The 21802-nt window shown below is 38.6% G+C and overlaps 1 protein-coding gene across 3 annotated transcripts in view; it reads left to right on the top strand.

Moving 5' to 3' along the window:
* Nucleotides 1-21802, top strand: part of apeh (acylaminoacyl-peptide hydrolase) — an 81765-nt gene that overhangs the window by 48279 nt on the left and 11684 nt on the right. For all 3 annotated transcript variants that reach the window (XM_059944361.1, XM_059944364.1, XM_059944363.1), the window contains exons 15-21: nucleotides 104-242; nucleotides 7280-7363; nucleotides 8105-8185; nucleotides 9958-10046; nucleotides 15903-16093; nucleotides 19232-19334; nucleotides 21498-21604. In XM_059944361.1, coding sequence (XP_059800344.1) covers nucleotides 104-242; nucleotides 7280-7363; nucleotides 8105-8185; nucleotides 9958-10046; nucleotides 15903-16093; nucleotides 19232-19334; nucleotides 21498-21604 — 794 coding nt within the window. The remainder of the gene's footprint in view (nucleotides 1-103; nucleotides 243-7279; nucleotides 7364-8104; nucleotides 8186-9957; nucleotides 10047-15902; nucleotides 16094-19231; nucleotides 19335-21497; nucleotides 21605-21802) is intronic.

Below are 21802 nucleotides of genomic sequence, written 5' to 3'. Positions count from 1 at the left end.
TTACTACTTTATTAATTGCACAACTTTTGAGGGGTACTGTTTTTTTTTAATTGAATCAACATGGAACTTTGTTATTTACAAAATGTTGTTTTCATTCCCATAGAAAGTGGGTTTTCTGCCTGCCACAGGCAAAGAACAAAGTGTTATTTGGGTGGCGCTTGATGAAGCAGAACCATTGCTAGGCATAGATTGGAAAATTCTGACATTTACTCCTCCAGTTGAACAAGCGAATCCTAAATTCCGTAAGTAGGAAGACAAAATATAACCGTATGGAGCTCTGTGTTCCAACACTTTTTTTTCTCAATTTCATTATTGAATACTTTTCAATCTAATTTTATGTTTCTTGTTGACTGCTTTTTTTTTGTTAATCATTTTCCCTCTATACTTTTGAGTTGCAGTTGCAATAGATGGCCTAATTAAAACATGTAAAGTTATACATTGAGTTGCAGGAACATTCAAATGATAACAATTCCAATCTATGTTTTTAAATTGATTCCAGTAAGTCTGAAACTGGATTAGAGAATTTAATAAGAAAACAGATGTTGATTTTGGAAGCCAGAAATAAGACAAATTGTTTGCCATTGAGTATTTGAAAGAGCATTTGCAGAGTGAAACACAGTTAACATTTCAAGTTCTGTCTTCCAAACATGGAAAGTTATAAGTTAGAAATTCAAAAGTACTTTCAAGTTGAAGACTAGGTTGAGTGGGGAGGAGGAAGGAAAATAAGATTCCATATGATAGGATAGATATCAAAGATGTCAGAATAGCTCAAATTGAGGTGATACTGGATAAAAGAGGGTGACGAAGACATGAAAACCTTAGCTGATCTGTTTGGCAATTTAAACGCACTTAACAGTGAGCTCATGGGAAAAGATGCGACACCTGCCCCTCATGATAAGCGCAGTAAATGCGTTTAAGGCCAAGCTCGATGTTTGGATTTCAAATTTAAAGAACGGGAGGCTGACACACTTTCCCAACTTGGAGAAAATGTTACAGGCTATCAAGGAAATAAATGCTTTTCACCCTGAGCAGTACTGTGCTTACCTAGACAAACTGGAAATAGAGTTCGATCGGCGTTTTGGGGAGTTAAATGTCATGAAAGATATTGCTGCATTTATTTCAAACCCATTTCTGCCGATATAGAACAGATAGCAGTCAAATTCCAGCAAGTATTGAAATGGAAATAATTGATTTGCAAAATGACATCGAACTTAAGCAAGATCAAGGGACGATGACTTTTGGGGGCTTGTCAGCAGGGAGAAGTTTCCTCATCTCACCATCTGTGCACTAAGAGTCAGTGCCTACTTCGGGTCAACTTATCTGTGAAATTGCATTTTCACAGATGAAATTTATTAAATCTAAGTACAGAAGCCATCTTACTGACAGACACCTCACAGACTATCTCAGACTGGCTGTCTCTAATTATGAGCCAACTTTCAGAGAACTAGCAGAAAGTATTCAGCCCCAGTCATCACACTGAGTGCAACAGTCAATTTTTATTCATTTATTGTTCATGTTGAAATAAAATTAAATAATGAAACTTAGAATTAAGAGTATGAAGTATTGTAATATTCTTAAAGAAAGACAGCTATGGCCTGTTTGATATGCTAGTTACAGTGTTTTCTTGGTTAAATTAATTTGGAAGTTTGACAAAAGCATTTTATGTAATTCAAATACAATTAGCTCAAATAAAAGGCCTCATGTTGGAAGTACAATCTGAGCTGTTTTTTCTCAACGATTTAGTAGGTAGATCTTACCTTTCACTAAGGTTGAAGTAGAAGATCTTGGGCTTAAAAAGGTTGGTGATCACTGCCCTAAGCTTTCATATACTCGTCACTTTAATTATTCGTCCCCTGTGGCCATTCCCCTCAACAACAGGTATACCGATTTGGATACTGTTGGGTGGGATGACTTACCTGGGACAAGCTGCGGCAGCCGGATCTCTAGCACTGAGTCTGGTTCTGCAGTGCAGAAGGGAGGGTGGAAGAAGAGGAGAGCGGTAGTGATAGGGGACTTGATAGTTAGAGGTGCAGACAGGAGGTTCTGTGGTCGTGACAGAGACTCCCGGATGGTTTGTTGCCTCCCGGGTGCCAGGGTCAGGGATGTCTCTGACTGCGTGCACAGCGTTCTGAAATGGGAGTGTGATCAGCCAGATGTCATGGTACACATCGGTACCAATGACGTAGGAAGAAAGAGTGAGGAGGTCCTGAAGAATGAGTATAGAGAGCTTGGTAGGAAGTTAAAAAGCAGGATCTCAAGGGTAGTAATCTCAGGATTGCTACCTGTGCCACGTGCCAGTGAGGGTAAGTGTAGGATGCTCTGGAGGATGAACACGTGGCTGAGGAACTGGTGTAGGGGGCAGAGTTTCAGATTTTTTGGATCATTGGGACCTCTTTTGGGGCAGGTGAGTCCTGTACAAGAGAGATGGGTTACACCTGAACTACAGGGACACCAATATCCTTGCAGGGAGGTTTCCTAGTGCTATTGGGGAGGGTTTAAACTAGATTTTCAGGGGGATGGGAACCAGAGTGCCAGAGCAGATAGTGGAGTGGGGGTGAAAATAAATTATGTTAAAAGTTCATGCAAAGTCAGACATAGAAGGGTTGTGTGTGGTGGTAATAATCTTCTGAGGTGTGTCTATTTCAATGCGAGATGTGTTGTGAGGAAGGCAGACGAGCTGAGGGTGTGGATTGACACATGGAAGTATGACACTTGCTCCTCCAATTCTCTCAGACTATTGGGTGGTCTGTAATACAACCCCATTAATGTGGTCATAACTTTCCTGTTTCTCAGCTCCACCCATATGGCCTCGATAGACAAGCCTTCTAATCTGTCCTGCCTGAGCACTGCTGTAACATTTTCCCTGACTAGCAATGCCACCCCCCCCCCCCCCCCCACCCTTCATCCCTCTGCCTCTATCACGTCTGAAACATCGGAACCCTGGAACATTAAGCTGCCAGTCCTGCCCCTCCTGTAGCCAGAGAGCAGTTGTAGGTAGTTGCCTTTCTGACTGGTGGCCTGTGACCAGGGGTGTGCCACAGCGATTGGTGCTGGGTTTGTTGTTGTTTGCAATCTATATCAACAATCTGAATGACGATGTGATAGACTGGATCAGCAAGTTTACAGATGACACCAAGATTAAGACATCGAGGAAGATTATCAAAGCTTTTAGCTAGAAAAGTGGGCTGATAAATGGCAGATGGAATTTAATGCAGACAAATGTTAGGTGTTGCACTTTGATAGGACCAACTAAGGTAGGTAGAGCGGTGTGGAGTGCAGTAGAACAGAGTGGTGTGGGAATATAGATACATAGTTCCTTGAAAATGGCATTACAGCTAAATAGGTTCGTAAAGAAAGTTTTCAGCATGTTGGCCTTCAGAAGTCAAATGTATTGAGTACAAGAGTTAGGATGTTATGTTGAAATTATATAAGATGTTGGTGAAGCTAATTTGGAGTATTGTGTCCAGTATTGGAAACCTACTTACAGGAAAAATGTAATTAAGATTGAAAGAACGCAGAGAAAATTTACAAGGGTATTGCTGGGGCTTGAGGACCTGAATTCTAGGGAAAACGTTGAATAGGTTAGGACATTATTCCCTAGAACATAGAGGATTGAGGAGAGATTTAGTATATAAAATTATGAGGGGTAGAGATAGGGTAAATGCAAAGTAGGCTTTTCCCACTGAGATTGAGTGAGAGTACAACTAGAGGTCATGGGTGAAAGGTGAAATGTTTAAGAGGAACATGAAAAGAATCTTCGTCACTCAGATGGTTGTGACAGTGAGGAATGATTTGCCAGGCCAAATGCTAGATGCGGGGTCAATTTAAACACTTAAGAGAAATTTGGATAGGTTCATGGATGGGAGGGTTATAGAGGGCTATGGTCGAGGTACGGAATCAGAATCGCATTTAATATCACTGGCATATGTAATGAAATTTGTTAACTTTGCGGCAGCAGTACAATATAATACATGATAATATAGGGGAAAATAATTAAGTAAAATCAGTTTCAGTTACTGTAAATAAATATGTATTAGTTAAATTTTTAAAAATTAAAAAAATAGTTAAATAGTGCAAAAATGGAAATAGTAAAAGTGTGGTAGTGTTTATGGGTGCAATATCCATTTAAGAACTGGGTGGCAGAGGGGAAGAAGCTGTTGCTGAATTGCTGAGTGTGGGCCTTCAGGCTTCTTACTGAACAATAACAACGAGAAGAGGAACATGTCCTGTATGATGGGGTCCTTAATGATGGATATCATCTTTCGGAGACATAGCTCCTTGAAGATGTCTTGGATTCTACGGAGGTGAGTACCCAAGATGGAGATGACTAGTTTTACAACTTTTGGTAGCTTCTTTCGATCCATTGCAGTCAGTGCCCCATACCAGACAATGGTGCTGTCAGAATGTTCTCCATGGTACATCTGTAAAAGTTTCCGAGTGTTTTAGGTGACAAACTAAATCTTCTCAATCTCCTAATGAATTATAGCCACTGTCTTGCCTTCTTCATAGCTGTATCGATATGTTGGGACTAAGTTAGATCCTCAGAGATCTTGAGTCCCAGGAGATTGCTCGCCCTCTCAACCTCTGATCCCTCTATGAGGATTGGTTTGTGATCTCTCGTCCTGAAGTCCACAGTCAGCTCTTTGATCTTTCTGACATTGAGTGCATGGTTGTTGCTGTGACACCACTATTGCTGATTCTGCCAACAATAGTTGTATCATCAACAAATTTATAGATGACATTTGAGCTATGCCTAGCCACACAGTCATAGTTATGTAGAGAGTAGAGCAGTGGGTTAAGCACACACCCCTGAGGTGTGCCAGTGTTGATTGTCAGTACGGAAGCATTATTAATACCAATTCACATAGATTGTGGTCTTTCGGTTAGGAAGTTGCATATCCAATTACAGAAGGCGGTACAGAGGCCCAGGTTACTTAGCCTATCAATTAGGACTGTAGGAATGATGGTGTTAAATGCTGAGCTATAGTCAATGAACAGCATAGGTGTGTGTATTGTCCAGGTGATGTAAGGTTGCATAAAGAGCCATTGAGATTGTGTCTGCAGTAGATCTGTTGTTGTGATAGGCAAATTGCAGTGGATCCAGGAGTTGATTCTGACCATGACCAACCTCTCAAAGCATTTTATCACTACAAATGAAAGTTCTACTGGATGATTGTCATTGAGGCAGCTCACACCACTCTTCTTGGGTACTGGTATAATAGTTGCTCTTTTGAAGCAGGTTGATGGAACTAGGCAGATTAATGATTTGGCATATACTAGTTGGCTAAATGTCTATTTCTGTACTGTAGTGCTATATCAGTCAAGTAGCCTCTGACAACCAAGTCCAGTTCCTGGCCTTCATGTGTGGCATAGCTACTAAACCCAACAGAACTGTTTCTACTGACAGAAGAAGAGGCAAAGGCGGTTTACTGGTGCCTTAAATCCAGTTGCTTCGGGCAGATGGGACTCATCAACCATGTTTGGCAGCTCACCTAGGAAAAGGAAAACTCTGATCTCAAACCTATGCTTCCTTATGGTATACCCACACATGGGGAAGGCTTTGGGAGTAAACCCCAAGGGAAAAGTCTGGAGCTGGAGTTCCTAAGACAGTCCTACATTGAGTTCAATGCTGACTGACAACACCTGCAACACTTCTGGTACCAAATTGTATTGGTCTCTGCCGTTCCTTTGGGTTAATCAGATGTGTAGAGAGGGGGAGGGAGCTTGCTACATGGGCAACAGCTTGCTCTCTATATTGTACTGCCCAGACTTGCATATCTAGTCAGTTCGGACACAGTATCCATGGTCAAATCTGATCAATGGAGGCCTCACTCACTCACTCACTCTGGTTCTATGAGAGGCAAAGTAAACTAAATGGTCTCTTATTATTTGCATTGATGTACATAAGAATCCTAATGAGTTTGCATACAATCAGACTTGGCCTTAATGCAAAATCTTTGATTTTTGTTGGTTCAGAACTGGGGAAACAAAAGCTGTAGACTGTTGAATTATCAATTTTCTTCATTGTCAACTGTATATATTTTGGTAGACACTGAATGGGTCTGGAATTAGTAGTGGTTTATTTTGACTGTAGGAAATCACGTATGTGTTTAGTGATCACTTTACTAGGTGCCTCCTGTACCTAATAAATTGGACACTGTGAGTGTATGCTCATAATCTTCATGCACGAAACACTGTAGGAACTCAGCAGGTTGGGTAGCATCCGTGGAACGAACAGTCAATGTTTCAGGCTGAGACCCTTCGTCAGGACTGTTATAATCTTCCATTGCTATAGCCCATCCACTTGAAGGTTCGATGAGTTGTGCATTCACAGATGGTATTCTGAACACCACTGTAGCTTTTGTTTTTTTGAATTCGCCTTCCTGTCAGCTTGAACCAGTCTGGCCATTCTTCTCTGAACTCTCTCATTAACAAGGCGTTTTCACCCACAGAACCATCACTCACTGGATGTTTTTTTTTTGTTTATCACACCATTCTTTGTAAACTCTAGAGACTGTTGTGCATAAAATTCCCAGAAGATCAATGGTTTGTGAGAGACTCAAACCACCTGTCTCTCACAAACAATCGTTCCACAGTTAAAGTTACTTAGATCACATTTCTTCATCATTCTGATGTTTAGTCAAGTCAAGTCAACTTTTTTTGTCATTTCGACCATGACTGCTGGTACAGTGCATAGTAAAAATGAGACAACTTTTTTCAGGACTATGGTTTACATGACACAGTACAAAAAACTAGACTGAACTACATAATTTAAAAAAAAGCACAGAGAAAGCTATACTAGACTACAGACCTACACTGGACTGCATAAAGTGCACAAAAACAGTACCGGCATTACAATACATAATAAACAGGACAGTAGGGCAAGGTGTCAGTCCAGGCTTTGGGTATTGAGGAGTCTGATAGCTTCGGCTATTGATCTGAATAACTGAGCCTCTTGACAATGTCTGCATGCTTTTATGCATTGAGTTACTGCTACATGATTGACTGATTAGATGTTTGAATTAACGAGCAAGTGTACAGGTGCACCTAATAAAGTGAATGTAAATGGGTAGATTTTGGCTTTGTATCTTGTTTTTATATTTGCCTTTAATTTCAAGTTAATTCAGAAATTTGATATTGCCAGAAGAATTCAAGTTTCAGGCACTTGACTGATCTGAACGGAGCATGACCTATATATATCACATGTGCAGGAGGTAATCAGTATTGTTGCTGTACTGTTGCAATTTCCATTTCAATTGTTTCTTTCCTTTTCACTCAGCTGCAATGGATTTTGAAGGCATCCTTTTGCTGCCCGATGAAAGAAAGGAAGGCTCTCCATCTCCAGTTATTGTTTGGCCACATGGTGAGTTAACATAATTGTGGACACATTGTTGAAGGCTTACAAATGAATCTGTGCTTGCACAGGTCAACCATACACTCTAAAGCCCAGTGAAATTAATTTTATTAATAAATTCCTGTCCTCAGTATTATCTTGCCACTGTACTGTATTGACAAGATATTAGATTTTTCTGTATAATTGAATTTATTTTAAATAAACGTGGAGATTGAATTAGATTGGAATCCTAAAATAGACCTGTAATGAACAGCCATTATGGACTTTTCTGTAATGTCCCATCTCTCACAGCAATAAGTACTTAGACAATAGTGTCCAATAGCTAGCAATCTAGAAGTGCACTCTGTTTCCAAGTTGATTTCCAGTGGTAAAGGGATGACTATTCTGTTTGGAGATAGTAAGTTTAAACTGATGCAAAGAAACTGGAAAATTTTGCAGAGAGTAAGCTGGTTTAAACATTTACAGAGGATGCATCTAAAGAATGTAATGTCTGTTTCATTGTTTTGTAAAGTTTGATTGGATGTTGAGGAACTTTTTTTTCTAGTAAATCCAGATCAGTACTCTTTTATGTATGGAGGTACACTGAATAAAGCCTATGTAGTCTGGCCCCATCTTGAACATTCCCAACCATCCTACCTCCTCTATCCAAGTAAAACCATGCATACAGCTCAGGATTGACAGCAAATTTAGTAATGTATTATTGTTAGTCAAAACGATGGATTAAAATTTTAATCACTCTTCGATGTATAGGTGGACCGCATTCAGTTTTCTCAGCGGAATGGATGTTATACCCTGTCACTCTTTGCAGACTGGGATTCGCAGTTTTACTAAGTAAGTAGCCACTGTCCTCTTACAAATGCTGAGTTCAATTCAAATGACAATATACTGTGTAAACCAATTGTTTCATTTTAAGTTGGAGATCCTTGGATGGTACATGGTCTAAAGAAGGCATTTTCTCAAAGGTATATGAACTGCCTTCCTCACACTACCTCAGAGAGAATAGTAAATAACTGTTAATATCAGATCACTTGACTTCTGGGATTATAGTGTATTGTGGTGTAGCACACATAGTGAGTTTAATTTCAAAGTAAATTTATTATCAAAATAAATTTTGTCACCATATACCACATACTCTGAGATTCATTTTCTTGTGGGGATTCACTGTAAATACAAAGAAACAAAAAATATAATAAATAAGCAATATATATAGAGAACATGAGATGAAGACTTCTTAAAAGGGAGCCCTTAGGCTGTGGGAGCATTTCAGTGTTGAGGTGAGTGAAGTTGAATAAAGTCATCCCCTCTGTTCAAGAGCTTGCTAGTTGAAAGGTAATAACTGTTCCTGGACCTAGTGGTGTGCTGTAAAATGCAGGACAAATAGTTCATGTAAGGTACATAGTTAAAAATCAACGATTTTCTTTATTATAAGCAGTCCACATCTTGGTTTATAGGAATGTAATTTTCAGGTGTGGGATTACGCCTTTGGAAACATCTTCTTTTATGATTCAGTGTATTAGGATGCATATTAAGATTATAGTATGAATTACTATCGGTGACTGATTCCCAGAATGTCAAAAGTAAAAGCAGAAAGATTTTGGAAATATGTAGTAATTCTATCAGAAACTAAAAAAGTGGATATTTGCTTTAGTTGGTGACTAAATTATTAATTCCACTTTTTTTAGATTCTGATGGATTTGCTAAACACATTTCCAATTTTTTTCTACTTTTACTTTTGATGTTCAGTCTCAGCTAGAGCTATTTACTCTTTTCCATAGATGTTGCCTGGCCTCCAGCATTTTGTGTTTTTATTCAGGAAGAGAGTTCATTTTTCTTTATTTCCTTCAAATGACAGTGTTGAAGATGATAGTCATTATCGTTGTTGTCTCTAAACCCTTTCTGCCATCTGAAACTGAGTGAGTCTTTTCAAAACTATTATCAGTGTTGACACAGTGATTAACGTAGGAGCAAATATCTGCATCATTACTAAGAGTACCTGTCTCCATTGCAATCTCCACTTTGCTTCATTTCATCTGTTATTGAAAGCCTTACTACTGTCTTTTGATTATGTCCATGTGACCATTTCAATACTTTAGTGCCTAAGCTCCTTCACTTTATTTCCTGCGTACTCGAAATCACCCATTCTGTTTGAGTCCAATTCCTCAGCTCCCCAGTCTAGTTGACCTGTTAAGCAGCCTCCACTTTTTAAAATTGTCACCCATTTATGTTAAATCCCAGTGTATCTGCATTCTTCACCATTTCTGTTATCTTATTTGGTCATACGGTCCTGGGATATCTGTACTCTTATCAGTTCTGACTTCTAGATCATTGCTGTACCAATGGCAACTGTTCTTCCAACATTCTCCAAATCTACACTTTTCTACCTCCCTATATTCCTTGTTTAAGCTTATGTCGAACCAACATTTTGTCATGTCCTTTTATACAATAATGTCAAAATTGTTTGAAGAATTATTACGAAGTATCTTGAGATATTTGGCTTCATGAAAAGCATGTAACAGAAGGTTTTATTGTTGGACATCAAATTTGCAGTATTTGCATTTTGACTCTGTTCAAAATAATGTAGCTGTAATTCTTTGATTCTACAGTAAACTACAGAGGGTCCACTGGCTTTGGACAGGATAGTATCTTCTCTCTGCCTGGGAATGTAGGAAGCCAAGATGTGAAAGATGTGCAGGTAAAGAACTGTTCAGTTAGGGTAATTTATATTTAGAAGATAGAGTATATTTCACAAAAATGTATTGAAACATTATCCAGCCCAATGAAGAATATGGATCTAATTGAATTGAATTGACTTTATTATTTACATCCTTCACATACATGAGGAGTAAAAATCTTTATGTCTCTGTCTAAGTGTGTAATGTGCAATTTATAGTAATTTGTAATAAATAGTATGTACAACAGGATAGTCAGTATAACATGCAAATACAATTGTATCTCTGTGAATTAATCAGTGTGATGGCCTGGTACAAGAAGCTGTCCTGAACCCTGTTGGTCCTGGCCTTACCCAATGATCCTTCAGGCCCTTTTTACATACCTGTCTTTGTAAATGTCCTGGATAGTGGGAAGTTCACATCTACAGATGTGCTGGGCTGTCCGCACCACTCTCTGCAGAGTCCTGCGATTGAGGGAAGTGCAGTTTCCATAGCAGGCAGTGATGCAGCCAGTCAGGATGCTCTCTCTCATTTGTGCCCCTGTAGAAAGTTCTTAGGATTTGAGGGCCTATACCAAGCTTCTTCAATCATCTGAGGTGAAAGAGGCACTGTTGTGTCTTTTTCAACGCACAGACGATGTGTATAGAACACGTGAGATCCTTGATGTGTACGCCAAGGAACTTAAAGCTGTTCACCCTCTCAGCCCCAGATCCATTGATGTCAATAGAGGTTAGCTTCTCTCCATTACTCCTGTAGTCCACAACCAGCTGTTTAACATCAGACCTTTGTTTCGATGTTTATACCAAGATCAAGTGGAAATGCTAGTAGAGAGAATTAATAAATAAAAATGAATTACATGCTGGAAGTTATTTGCAGATGTGAGTTCTAAGTACCTATAAATTCAAGGCACTTGTTGGATTTCATTACTTAAGCACTGTAAACAAATTGTAGGGTCTAAACTGGTGATATAATGGGTTTCAATGGATGTAGGTTTCAATTGATATGAAATTTAGCATTTAGTTTTATCCTGACATTCCACATGATTTGGAAAACTTTTCACAGCATGTAAGAAGCCTGTAGATAAATAATTCGATCACCAAGACATTAAAGGATACACTCCTAGCATTCACTCCTACTATCCCTTGGTGATTCAATTATTTGTCAAGAGGGTGCTGGCGATATAGGGAGACGTTTTGCGGGTAGCTCACAGAACTACTAGATATTCATCTTCTGAACTCTTATTGCTGCAATCGGCAGCCTGTAATTTCCCTTTAAGAACACACACTTTTGAATCATTTAAATGCACTAGCAATTTTCTAACCTCCTGAAGGACTTGGCAAACTTGACTCTCAGGAATGCAGATACAGCACCTGGAAGTGGACAAATGTCTGCCATCGCTGGAAGAGAGGGCACCAAGGAGGACTTCAAGCCAGACTGAAGTGGCAGGGCATGTGACCTCTATACCCTAGCATATTACTGGCAAATGTACAGTCACTGGAGAACAAGATAGAGGACTTAAGGGCACGACTGTTGAATTGAAGGATGCTCAAGAGCTGAAGGAAGCTCAGTAGCAAAACCAGGCAACATAAATGACAACAAAGTTTCGCTCCCAGATGAGTTCAATGGCTCTTATGCTTGCTTTGTCTGACAGAAATGGAGGCACCATCATGAACTCCCACAGTCTCTGATGAACCTGTGATTTCAGTCTGAGGCTGAAGGGAGAATCACCATCAGGAACGTAACCCCACAGAAAGGATCGGGCACAGACAGTGTATCTGGCCACATACTGAAGAGCTGTGCTCAGCAACTGGCTTGAGAGTTTACTGAAATCTTTAACCTCTCATGTTGGCAGTCTGAGGTACCCACTTGCTTCAAGCTGGCTTCATTTGTACCCATACCTAAGAAGAACATGCAAACCTCCCTCAATCACTCACATCCAGTATCACTTACATCCACTCTGATGCAATTGATTGAAAGGTAGGTCATGAGTCGCATCAATTCCTGCTTGAAGAATGACATGGATCCACTTCAATTTGCCTACCCTCAAAACAGGACAACAGTAGATGCCATTTGATTGGCTCTTCACTCAGCTCTGAAACATTTGAATAATGAAGATTCTTACATCAGGATGCTCTTCATTGACTACAAGTAAGCATTCAACACCATTTTTCTCTCGAAAATTATCAGTCTTTATGTATAGTTTTTCATTGATACTATTATATTTCTTTGTTTTCCTGTGAATGCCTGTAAGAAAATAAACCTCAAGGTAGTATATGGTCATGTATACATACTTTGGTAATAAATTCACTTTGACCTTTGAACTTTGTGAATCAGATTAGTTTATATAATAAACTGTACTACAGAATCCAAAGTTCAAAGTTAAAATTTATTATCAAAGTATGTATCTCACATACAATCTTGAGATTCATCTTCTTGCAGGTATTTACAAAACAAAGAAACACACACAAGACCGCCACATATTCAATTTGCCAAAGAGAATAAATCACACAAATAGTAAAAGGAAGTAAACAAAAACACATGGAACATGAACTGCAGAGTCCCCAAAAGAAAGTCCTCAGTTGCAGAGTCCATTCAACACTGGAAGCGAGTAAAGCCTGTGCAGAAGCCTGATGGTTGCAGGGCAACAACTGCTCCTGAACCTGACCCAAGATTCCTGCACTTCCCACCCAACAGTAGTAACGAGAAGATAGGGAAACTTTTCAAAACTTTGTTCATTTTTCACCTTCATCTGTTATGATCTTAATCTTGCTCAACATTTCAATGAGTGCGAAGTTATGGTGCCAACCATTTGTTCATCTTCCACTATCAGGCCTCGATTGCTTTGTCCAGCCCCAGTGATGGCTGCCGGGCCTTACCTGCACTTTAGAGAGTCTAGTATGCTGAATCCACAGGAGACTGTAAAAGCGCCAAATCATTTAGTCTGTTCAAAAGTACATCCTTAGAAAGGAAATTACAGGCTGAAGACTGCGGTGATCGCAGTTCAGAAGAAGTATATCTTCTGGAGTATCTAGTAGTTTTGTGAACTGTCTGCAAAATGTCACCGTTGGTTGCCAGTGCCATCTTGCTGAACACATACTTCAGCTGAAAGTGCCTTGAGGTCACAAGAGACCACGAAAGCCTTCATGAAAGTATTATGTGGGACTATATACTGAAGGGTTACAAAAAGGTGTTTTCAATTTTGTATCAGTATGAGAATACAAATAAAAGATGGTGGTAAACTGATGCTGATAGTTGAGGACATGGAATTGTTGATATCTACTGGGGGCTAAATGGTTTGTTTTAGTGACCTGTGGAGTTTCAGGGGTTCCCAATCTAGGGTCTATGGCATAAAAAGGTTGGGAACCCCAGTAGGTGATTAAAAAAATAGAAAGTGAATTTTGAAGACAGAAGAAAATTGTTGTGGGTTGACAATTCCTTAATGCTATAAAAATCTGAATTGATTACATGTTCAAAAAGTTGCTGTTGTTTTCAATTTCCAAACTGGAACTACTAATTGCATGAACAAAATAAAAATGAAATAAACATCCTGCGAGGTTAAATGAGCCATACGTCAAAATCATTAAATATTCAAACATTCTCAGCATGATAAAACATACTCAGTTCGTCATCAAAATTCCTGTAACTGATTATTCAACAGTGCAGATGTACAAATTTATTTCTTTTATGTTTGTTCCAGAGCAATATAAAAGATATTTTTAACAAGTGAACTTTCTCGTCAAACATTAATTTGGTCTGGTTTAAGATTTTCATAGAATCCATGTTGAATTTATTGTGTGTGAACTTAGCAAATATTGCTTTGATGAATTACACTTAAACTTTGAAAAAGCAAATAAAAGAATAGCCTTGTGTTACAGCATGTCTGCACTGCAGACCAGAGTTATTTCTTGGTTTCATCTTTTTCTGTTTATTTTAATTCAGTTGAAGATTAAATATCATAATTTATGTCAATATTCTTTGGTTAAAAGAATGTGAATCATTGCAAGTTCTCATTCCCAATTATATATCAGAAACTTGTCTGTTGCAATCAGACAAGGATAAGAGCAGGCATTGCTATTATAAACTACACAGACAAATGCTTTCTTTGTAGATGAATTGCCACTATTAGAGATGTTCAGTTGGGATGTCCAATCAGCACAGCAATGAGCAAGCCTAAAAAAATACTCATTTCGATAATCAAAGTTGAGTACAAATTAAGTGAAAGTTTACTGAATCTATTAATGGTTCTGAAACTGGTTATGATTATTGAGATGGAACAGAGAACACGCATTCCATAAGAATCAGGGGGTGAGTTGTTCGTTTGTTTCCTGATATTAGAAATTTGACTTGAGAAGCAAATAGACCTGCTGGCATAAAGTAGTAATGAGTACAGAAAAAGGAAAAGAAACCTGGAAAATAAAATTTTCAAATATGTGTCAAGGGGATTCATGTTTAGGTTAGTAAACACCAAATTTAGGATGATATCTTGATATTGTGACTAAGTAGTTGTTATTTGTATTGAACTACAGAGGAGTTGAGGAAAATGGGATCATTTAGGAACCAATGTCATTTATCAAAGCTGGTATTTCTGGATGAATGATTAAATTTGGATTGAATGACTTTTCTAATTTGCAATCATCTATCATGTTTGAATTGATTCTTCACATTACATTTTATGATGAAAAATTGTAATTTTAGTGAATGGCATTGCTTAATTCATAATACAGCAGAAGTATATCTGAAATCTTCAAGAAATTAAAGAGAGAAACTCATAATGTTTTCGTTGCTTTCTTAAGAATTCTGTAAACACTGAATATAACATAAGCTAAGAAGCAGAAGCAGGATTATGTCCTCTGGTTTTAGAGTTTCCAACTAGAGGAAGCATCTTCTCAATATCTGCACTGCCAATCGCTTTCAGAATCCTGTCAGTAAGAATGTCTCTCATTCTTAAACTGCAGCAGTTTTTGCATTCATCTTTATTAAGTAATCATCTCATTCCAAGAATGTCTGGTAAATATAGTTTGTGCTGACTCCAAATCTAGTTACCTCACATCCTCAATTTTCCCCAGTGCCTTGAAATAAAAGTCAAACTATCATTTACCTCCTAAATAATTGTGCCTGAATCTTCAGTTTCTGCCTTTCCTCAACCACCACACCCCAATCACTATAATTAAACAGTTACTGGTTTCTCACCATTTAGTAGAACATTCTGTCAGGATGCACAACCTTGTATTTTACCACATTGTATTCCACTGACCACCTTCTTGCCCACTGACTTAACGTGTCTGCACCTCGGAAGACTCTGTGTTTTACACACAGCTCACTTTACTAACTAACTTTGTATCATTATATTTCACTATATTGGATTTTTTTCATCCACATTATTTATGTTAATTGTGAACAGCATAGGCCCTATGTTGATAAATGTGCTACTATTGGTTTGCCAGTCTAGGAACTCCCTCTTTCTGACTCTTTAACATTTCTTCTGTCCATGTTCAAATAGAAGCATTGGTCCTTATTTTTTGGAGCAATATTTTGATGTGATACCTCATCAGTTACTTTTTGGAAATACGAATATTCTTTTACCACTAGGTTGGCTTAACTACCATGCTACTTAATGAATATATTGTCAAAAGCTGTTAGTTTTGGGCCCAGTGCATGAATCAAAGCAGCTGTCTTAGGATTTTGGTAGCCTATGTTTTGTCTTTCTCTTCAGCTGCTTATGCGTGGTAGCCATGGGTGTGATTTTATTTCTGAGCGAGATTTCACCTATTTGATACCATATCTGTTTTATTGCTCGTGTAACAAAATTATAATTGTGGATAGATTTCAAGCATTGTTATATCATTTCAAGTGAAAGTTAAATGCTTACTTTATTTCAGTTTGCAGCAGAATTTGTACTGAAGGAAAAGTTTGCTGATACCTCAAAGGTTTTCGTCATGGGTGGCTCACATGGAGGTTTTCTTGCTAGCCACCTGGTTGGGCAGTACCCTGAATTCTATAAGGCCTGTGTGGCTAGGAATCCTGTCACTAACATTGCTTCCATGCTAGGAACGACAGATATTCCAGACTGGTAGGTACTGCTTGAGGGTGAGGGAAGAATAATATATTTTTCATGTTAACCTAGTGTTTTTGTTAAAAGTCTTTACACCTTCATAGTGCTTTTAGTTATTTAGGCAGATTTGTAGGACTATAAATTAAAAAGAAGTCCCACTCTTCTGAAGAAAGTCTGAGCAGTGTCAGTTGAACTGTGTAGCACTTGAAATCCAGCATCGCAGCACTGATCTCCTGCAGTTTCCCAGAAGTTATACTGAGAAATAGGCATAATACTGCTGCAGGTTGAGTGACACCATTCACTTCAGTGGAAAGAAATATCCATGAAGTGCGGTCATGAGTCTCAGTGATTAATACATTTTGGTTTGAGTCGATTAAATGTTTTCAAGTCTTAGTTTCTTTACATTTTTAAGGCAACCTTTCTCAAATGTTTTTCCTTTGAGGAACTCTTGAAATAATTTTCAGGTCTCAGGGAACCGCTGTGTAGAAAAATATTATATCTACAATTCGCAATGTGATAATGTAGTCAGTACGTTATAGATATAATAATCCAAAAATAATTGTCACTGTTCTTTTGAGTAGAGAATGAAATTTTAGCCAACCTTTCTCGAATAAAAAGCAGGTAGTTAGTTTAGCATACCTTTCTTGAAATTAATATCTTTCTTTCCCTTTAATAAATTTTAAAAACTCATAAAGCAAACATAATAAATTTCTGTGCAAGCAGCAGTGGAAAGATTTCAAGATTTCCTTTTGCAACATGATTTTTCCAAAAATTCAGTTTGCTTTTAAATCCAAGAATTTTATCACTTGAAGTCAAAACATTTTCTCCAGGGCCTTGGAGAGACTTGTTCAACTGGTTCATATGTTGAAGAATGTCTACTAAATAGGCTAGCTTCTGCAGGGGTTAACAAAATTTGAAAAAGAATAGCATAATAAATAACTAAATGAGAAAACTGTAGAAAATACAAAAAAATTACAATACATTTCACTTCTAACCTACACCATCCACCTTTTGTAACATTTACAACAGCAATGCAGCAGGCCAGCAGCTGAGTTGTGGTGTGTGTTTAAAAAAAAAAAATAATTCCTTCTTTAGAATGAATATTTTCCTCCAATTTTCTACTACACCAGTAATTGTTTGCTCTCGTATGTCAGTAAGGGGTGCATAAGGGGAAGTTGGGGAAGTAATTTAGGAGGGAAAGGCTGATGTCACAGCCCAAGTTGAGTAAGTCCATTATTCAATGTTCAGAAATGCTCCACGTTCCTCATCAGTCTACCATCTTTCCTTCCATGCAATACAGCACTGACCAATTATCAACTGCCTCCCTTATCTCACGTCAAAATCTGAGAATGAACTCAACCTCGGTCACTGCCCACCACTGCGAGCGCTAGCATTGCACATTATTCAGAAACAATGTTTTTTTTTAATCATGCTGTCTCGCAGAACCCTGGTTGAGAGAGTCTGTTTTAAGATTTTGAATGTTTTTCAATGTTTATGAATATTCTAAATATTCACAAAATACTCAATTTCTGACAGTTTGATGACTAATCAGTGTTGAGGCTTGTTTTATGGAAGTAGTTCTGGGTTAAGGTTTGCTGTTTGTGACATAAGGCCTTGCACTTCATTTATCTGCTATGATCAGGAATTTGTAGATAGACCAGAGATGTGAATTGGATGTTACCATAGTATATCAATCAGTACTGGGTTAACTTTGCTAAATATAGTTAATTACTTTTCATTTTCAGTGTATATGAGTTATCTCTTTTGTATGATGAAGAGATTTGTGGTGTAACAAATCAAGCAGGGTTGAAAGATAAATTGGCTTTGGCTACAGAGACACATTTCAGACCACATTTCAAAGCCCTCCTATATGTTATTTAAGTTATTTTGTGATTTGTAGCATTAGTTGTTCTTGCTTTATTAATTTTTAATTGGGGTTACAAAACTGGTTGACAGAGAACTACTCATTCTATCTAAGTCTGAAGCTACACCACACTACACCAGATAAATCCGTAACAGAAGCTTTTTCTCTTCGTTTTTACCCTCCATCCACACTAAAACGGCGTTATCGTCCCCTGAAACTGGATATTTTCAGAAATGCTCTCTGACATGTGTAATTTTGAAAACGCCGCTTGGCCGGAGCAGTGTGGACAGGATAACCGGAGATTTCTAGAAACCCTGTCATGACCTGCCGGAACAAATGGTGACGGCTGCACGCCATTTCATTGTTTTCTTGAACACAACCTAGCAATTTCAGAACAGATGGCAACGAGACTGAGCCAAAAGAGTTAGAAATATACTCACCAAATACTTTGACCCATAACTTGCTGAATAAATAAGTATAATCACTTTGCCCTGTTTTCTGTCCTTGCTCGTATGAAGGTGGTTTTACCTACTTATGCAAGTACTTCTCTGACAATAGATGTGTAACAGCCTAATGTAACATTGTATGGAAATACAAGATAATACTGATGCAGACATCTTTTATACATTTAACAAGGGGCTTTATTAATGCAACAGAGTTAGTCAGTTTTTTAATGTTCGTCGTCAGCCAGGTCATACTGTCCGTGAACTCCCTGTCGGTTGCCTCCATACGCTCCAGTATTTTGTTTTACTTTTAAGTTCTCCTGCACGAGAGCCAACAGCTGTCCGTCATTTAAGTTTTTCTAGTCTGTAACTGCATAAACACGCACTTTCACAGCAAGATTCGACACCAAACATGTGGCTTGTTTTCGGTAGATGTATCCTGCACATGCGCAGTAGGAGGAAATTTGCCAAAATATTTCTTTCAATGTGGACAGAAATATTTATAAAAACACAGTGTGGACGCCTATTGTTTTTACGCGAAACCGGCGTGTTCATAATTATCTGGTCTAGTGTGGATGTAGCCTGAAATATGCCTAAATCACATTGGTAATAAGCCTTTAAGTAGGTAATAACTGTCCATCATGGAGTTAAGATGAAATGGACACATTTCTTTCTAGTGTGTATCATTCCACTCCTAATAATTTGAAGTCAATGATGTGAGAATTAGAATGGTTAGACAATGGTATCCTGAAGAGTTAGTGCAACAATGTTGAATCATTGGTTTTAAATGGGCAGGCAGCTTTTAACTCAAAATGTTGAGAATAAAACCCAAAGTACTTTGTTTTTTAGGTGTACAGTGGAGGCTGGTTTTGAGTACACTGCTAATCAGCTCCCAACTCCAGCATTGTTGGAAGCGATGTTGAGCAAATCACCAATCGTGTACTCTTCTCAAGTAAGCACTTCACAATTCTTCATTTCAAACCTTGCATGCTTGATACCCTTCCGTCTGGTTGTTAGTGAAGTCAGCATTATTTTGCTGCTTTTTGTATTTATAAATTGAAACTAGTTAAAACAATGCAACACACACAAAATGCTGGTGGAACTCAGCAGGTCAGGTAGTATCTATGGCAGGGGTCAGCAACCTTTACCACTGAAAGAGCCACTTGGACCCGTTTCCCACAGAAAAGAAAACACTGGGAGCCGCAAAACCCGTTTGACATTTAAAATGAAATAACACTGCATACAACGTTTTGTTTTGCCTTAATGCTATGTATAAACAAACTATAATGTGTTGCATTTATGAAATTGATGAACTCCTGCAGAGAAAACGGAATTACATTTCTGCATGCAACAAAAACATTTTGAACTCCGAAAAAAAGACGTTGGGTTGAAGGTTACTTTTAAGTAAAATACTCAACGTCTATTTGAGTCCTTCTTGTATTTATGAAAAACGCCAAACTTAAATTTGCCGCCAGCAGCAAACCAAAAATAACGTCAGCCAGCTGTCAACCTGAAAAATAAAAGGACTATTTCACTGAACGATGAAAACATATGAATATACGTAAAATAATAGGCAATTAAAATATTTATCATACTTGTTCAGGTTGACTCACACCTGACAATGCAGTTGTATTCAGTAGGGATGGATCGATGCTTAGGGGAGTGACCGGGAAGGATAATGTGTTTTTTCCCTCTCTGAACTCACAGAAGCGTTTCCCAAACGATGTTTGCATTGCGATGATTGCAGAATGTAAATACTCCGAATTTATCATGTCGTGACCTTGTTTGAACTCTCTCAAATTGGGGAAGTGAGACAATGTGCCTTTCTGTAAATCTCTGGCAAGCAACGTCAACTTGCGCTCGAATGCCAAAACATCCTCCAACATGTGCAGGGCTGTACGTCCTTACCCCGTTGAAGAGCTGTGTTCAGCGTGTTCAGGTGCGCTGTCATGTCTACCATGAAGTGTAGCTTTTCCAGCCACTCTGACTGTTCCAGCTCAGGAAAGTTGAGCCCTTTGCTGCCCAGGAAAGTTTTCACTTCTTCCAGACACGCGACAAAGCGTTTCAGCACCTCCCCTCTGGACAGCTAGCGATAAAAACACGTTGTAGCGGTGTGCTACACGCAGTCAGTAAACTGCAGTCAAAGATAGCTTTATTCGAACTAAACAGCCTTGCTTTTAAGCCTCCCTCAACCCGCCCCCCATGGGCTCGGATGCTGCAAAAGACACGTACTCACAAACCCCCGTAGGCTATCTCCCTTAGCCTGAACGCTGGCTAATTGTGAGCCGGTTCGGATGTGTCAGGAAATGGGTCGCCACAATGTCTTATTTAGATTGTACAAGATCACCGTAATCTTCAAATTTAGATTTACATTTCAAAAACTAACAAACTAACATAAAATACATTTTAATTAAATACTGACCATGTAGCGGTGTGCTACACGCAGCGCTAAAATTACGACACGGAGTCGGTAACTGCAGTCGAAGGAAAAAACTTTATTCGAAATCTTCAGCCTCACTTTTAAGCCTCCCTCAACCTGCCCCCCATGGCGCAGAGGCTCCAAAGCTCTGTGCTCGCAAACCCCCGTAGGCTATCTAATTGTGAGCAGGTTCGGATGTGCCAGGAAAAGGGTCGCCACAACCAATTATTTCCCAAAGCAACAGGGAGCCGCAGCACAGACGTAAAAGAGCCACATGTGGCTCCGGAGCCGCGGGTTGCTGACCCCCGATCTATGGGAATGAATAGTAAACACTTTGGGCTGAGACCCTTCTTCAGGACTATTAAAACAATTGACCTGTTTTTGGACAAAGCTGTGTGAAGATGCCCATGCTGGGTATTGAACTTCATTTAACTTTTGACTAGTGCCAACCTCTTTCTGATTAGGCTACCATAGCTAGCTTCTCAGTGCAGAACTTTCTATCTATTTAAATGCACAAATTTAGATTAGAGTGCTTTCCAGTTTATTTTTCCTTACTTGATACTCTTTGGCTATTGAATGAGATTTGAAAATCTTGGGTAATTTATGTCAACATCATCTCATGAATAGGGCAGACTGTTTTTAACTGTGCATATGTCATTTTTCCGTTCTTCATGGAATAATTTTCTGCTCCTCCAGGTAAAATCCGCAGTGTTGATCTTGCTATCTGAGAAAGACAAACGTGTTCATCCCAGTCAAGGCCTTGAGTTCTACCGGGCATTGAAAGCCAGAGAGGTTCCTGTGCGGTATGTATGGAATTATTGAAATGGAAACTGATTTTTTAAATACTTCTTTAGACCAATTAAAACTGGAAGATGCATATAGAAGATAGCATTGTGGCATAAGTTTTATTTTTAAGTAATGGTAAATTTTATAGAATATAAGTACAGAGATCTTAAAAATGCCACCTGGCTACACCAAGGAATTTGAGCAGGTCTGAGGAA

The sequence above is a fragment of the Hypanus sabinus genome, chromosome 19 (assembly GCF_030144855.1).
Source record: "Hypanus sabinus isolate sHypSab1 chromosome 19, sHypSab1.hap1, whole genome shotgun sequence".
Taxonomy (NCBI): Eukaryota; Metazoa; Chordata; class Chondrichthyes; order Myliobatiformes; family Dasyatidae; genus Hypanus; species Hypanus sabinus.
This window is presented reverse-complemented; position numbering and strand designations above follow the sequence as displayed.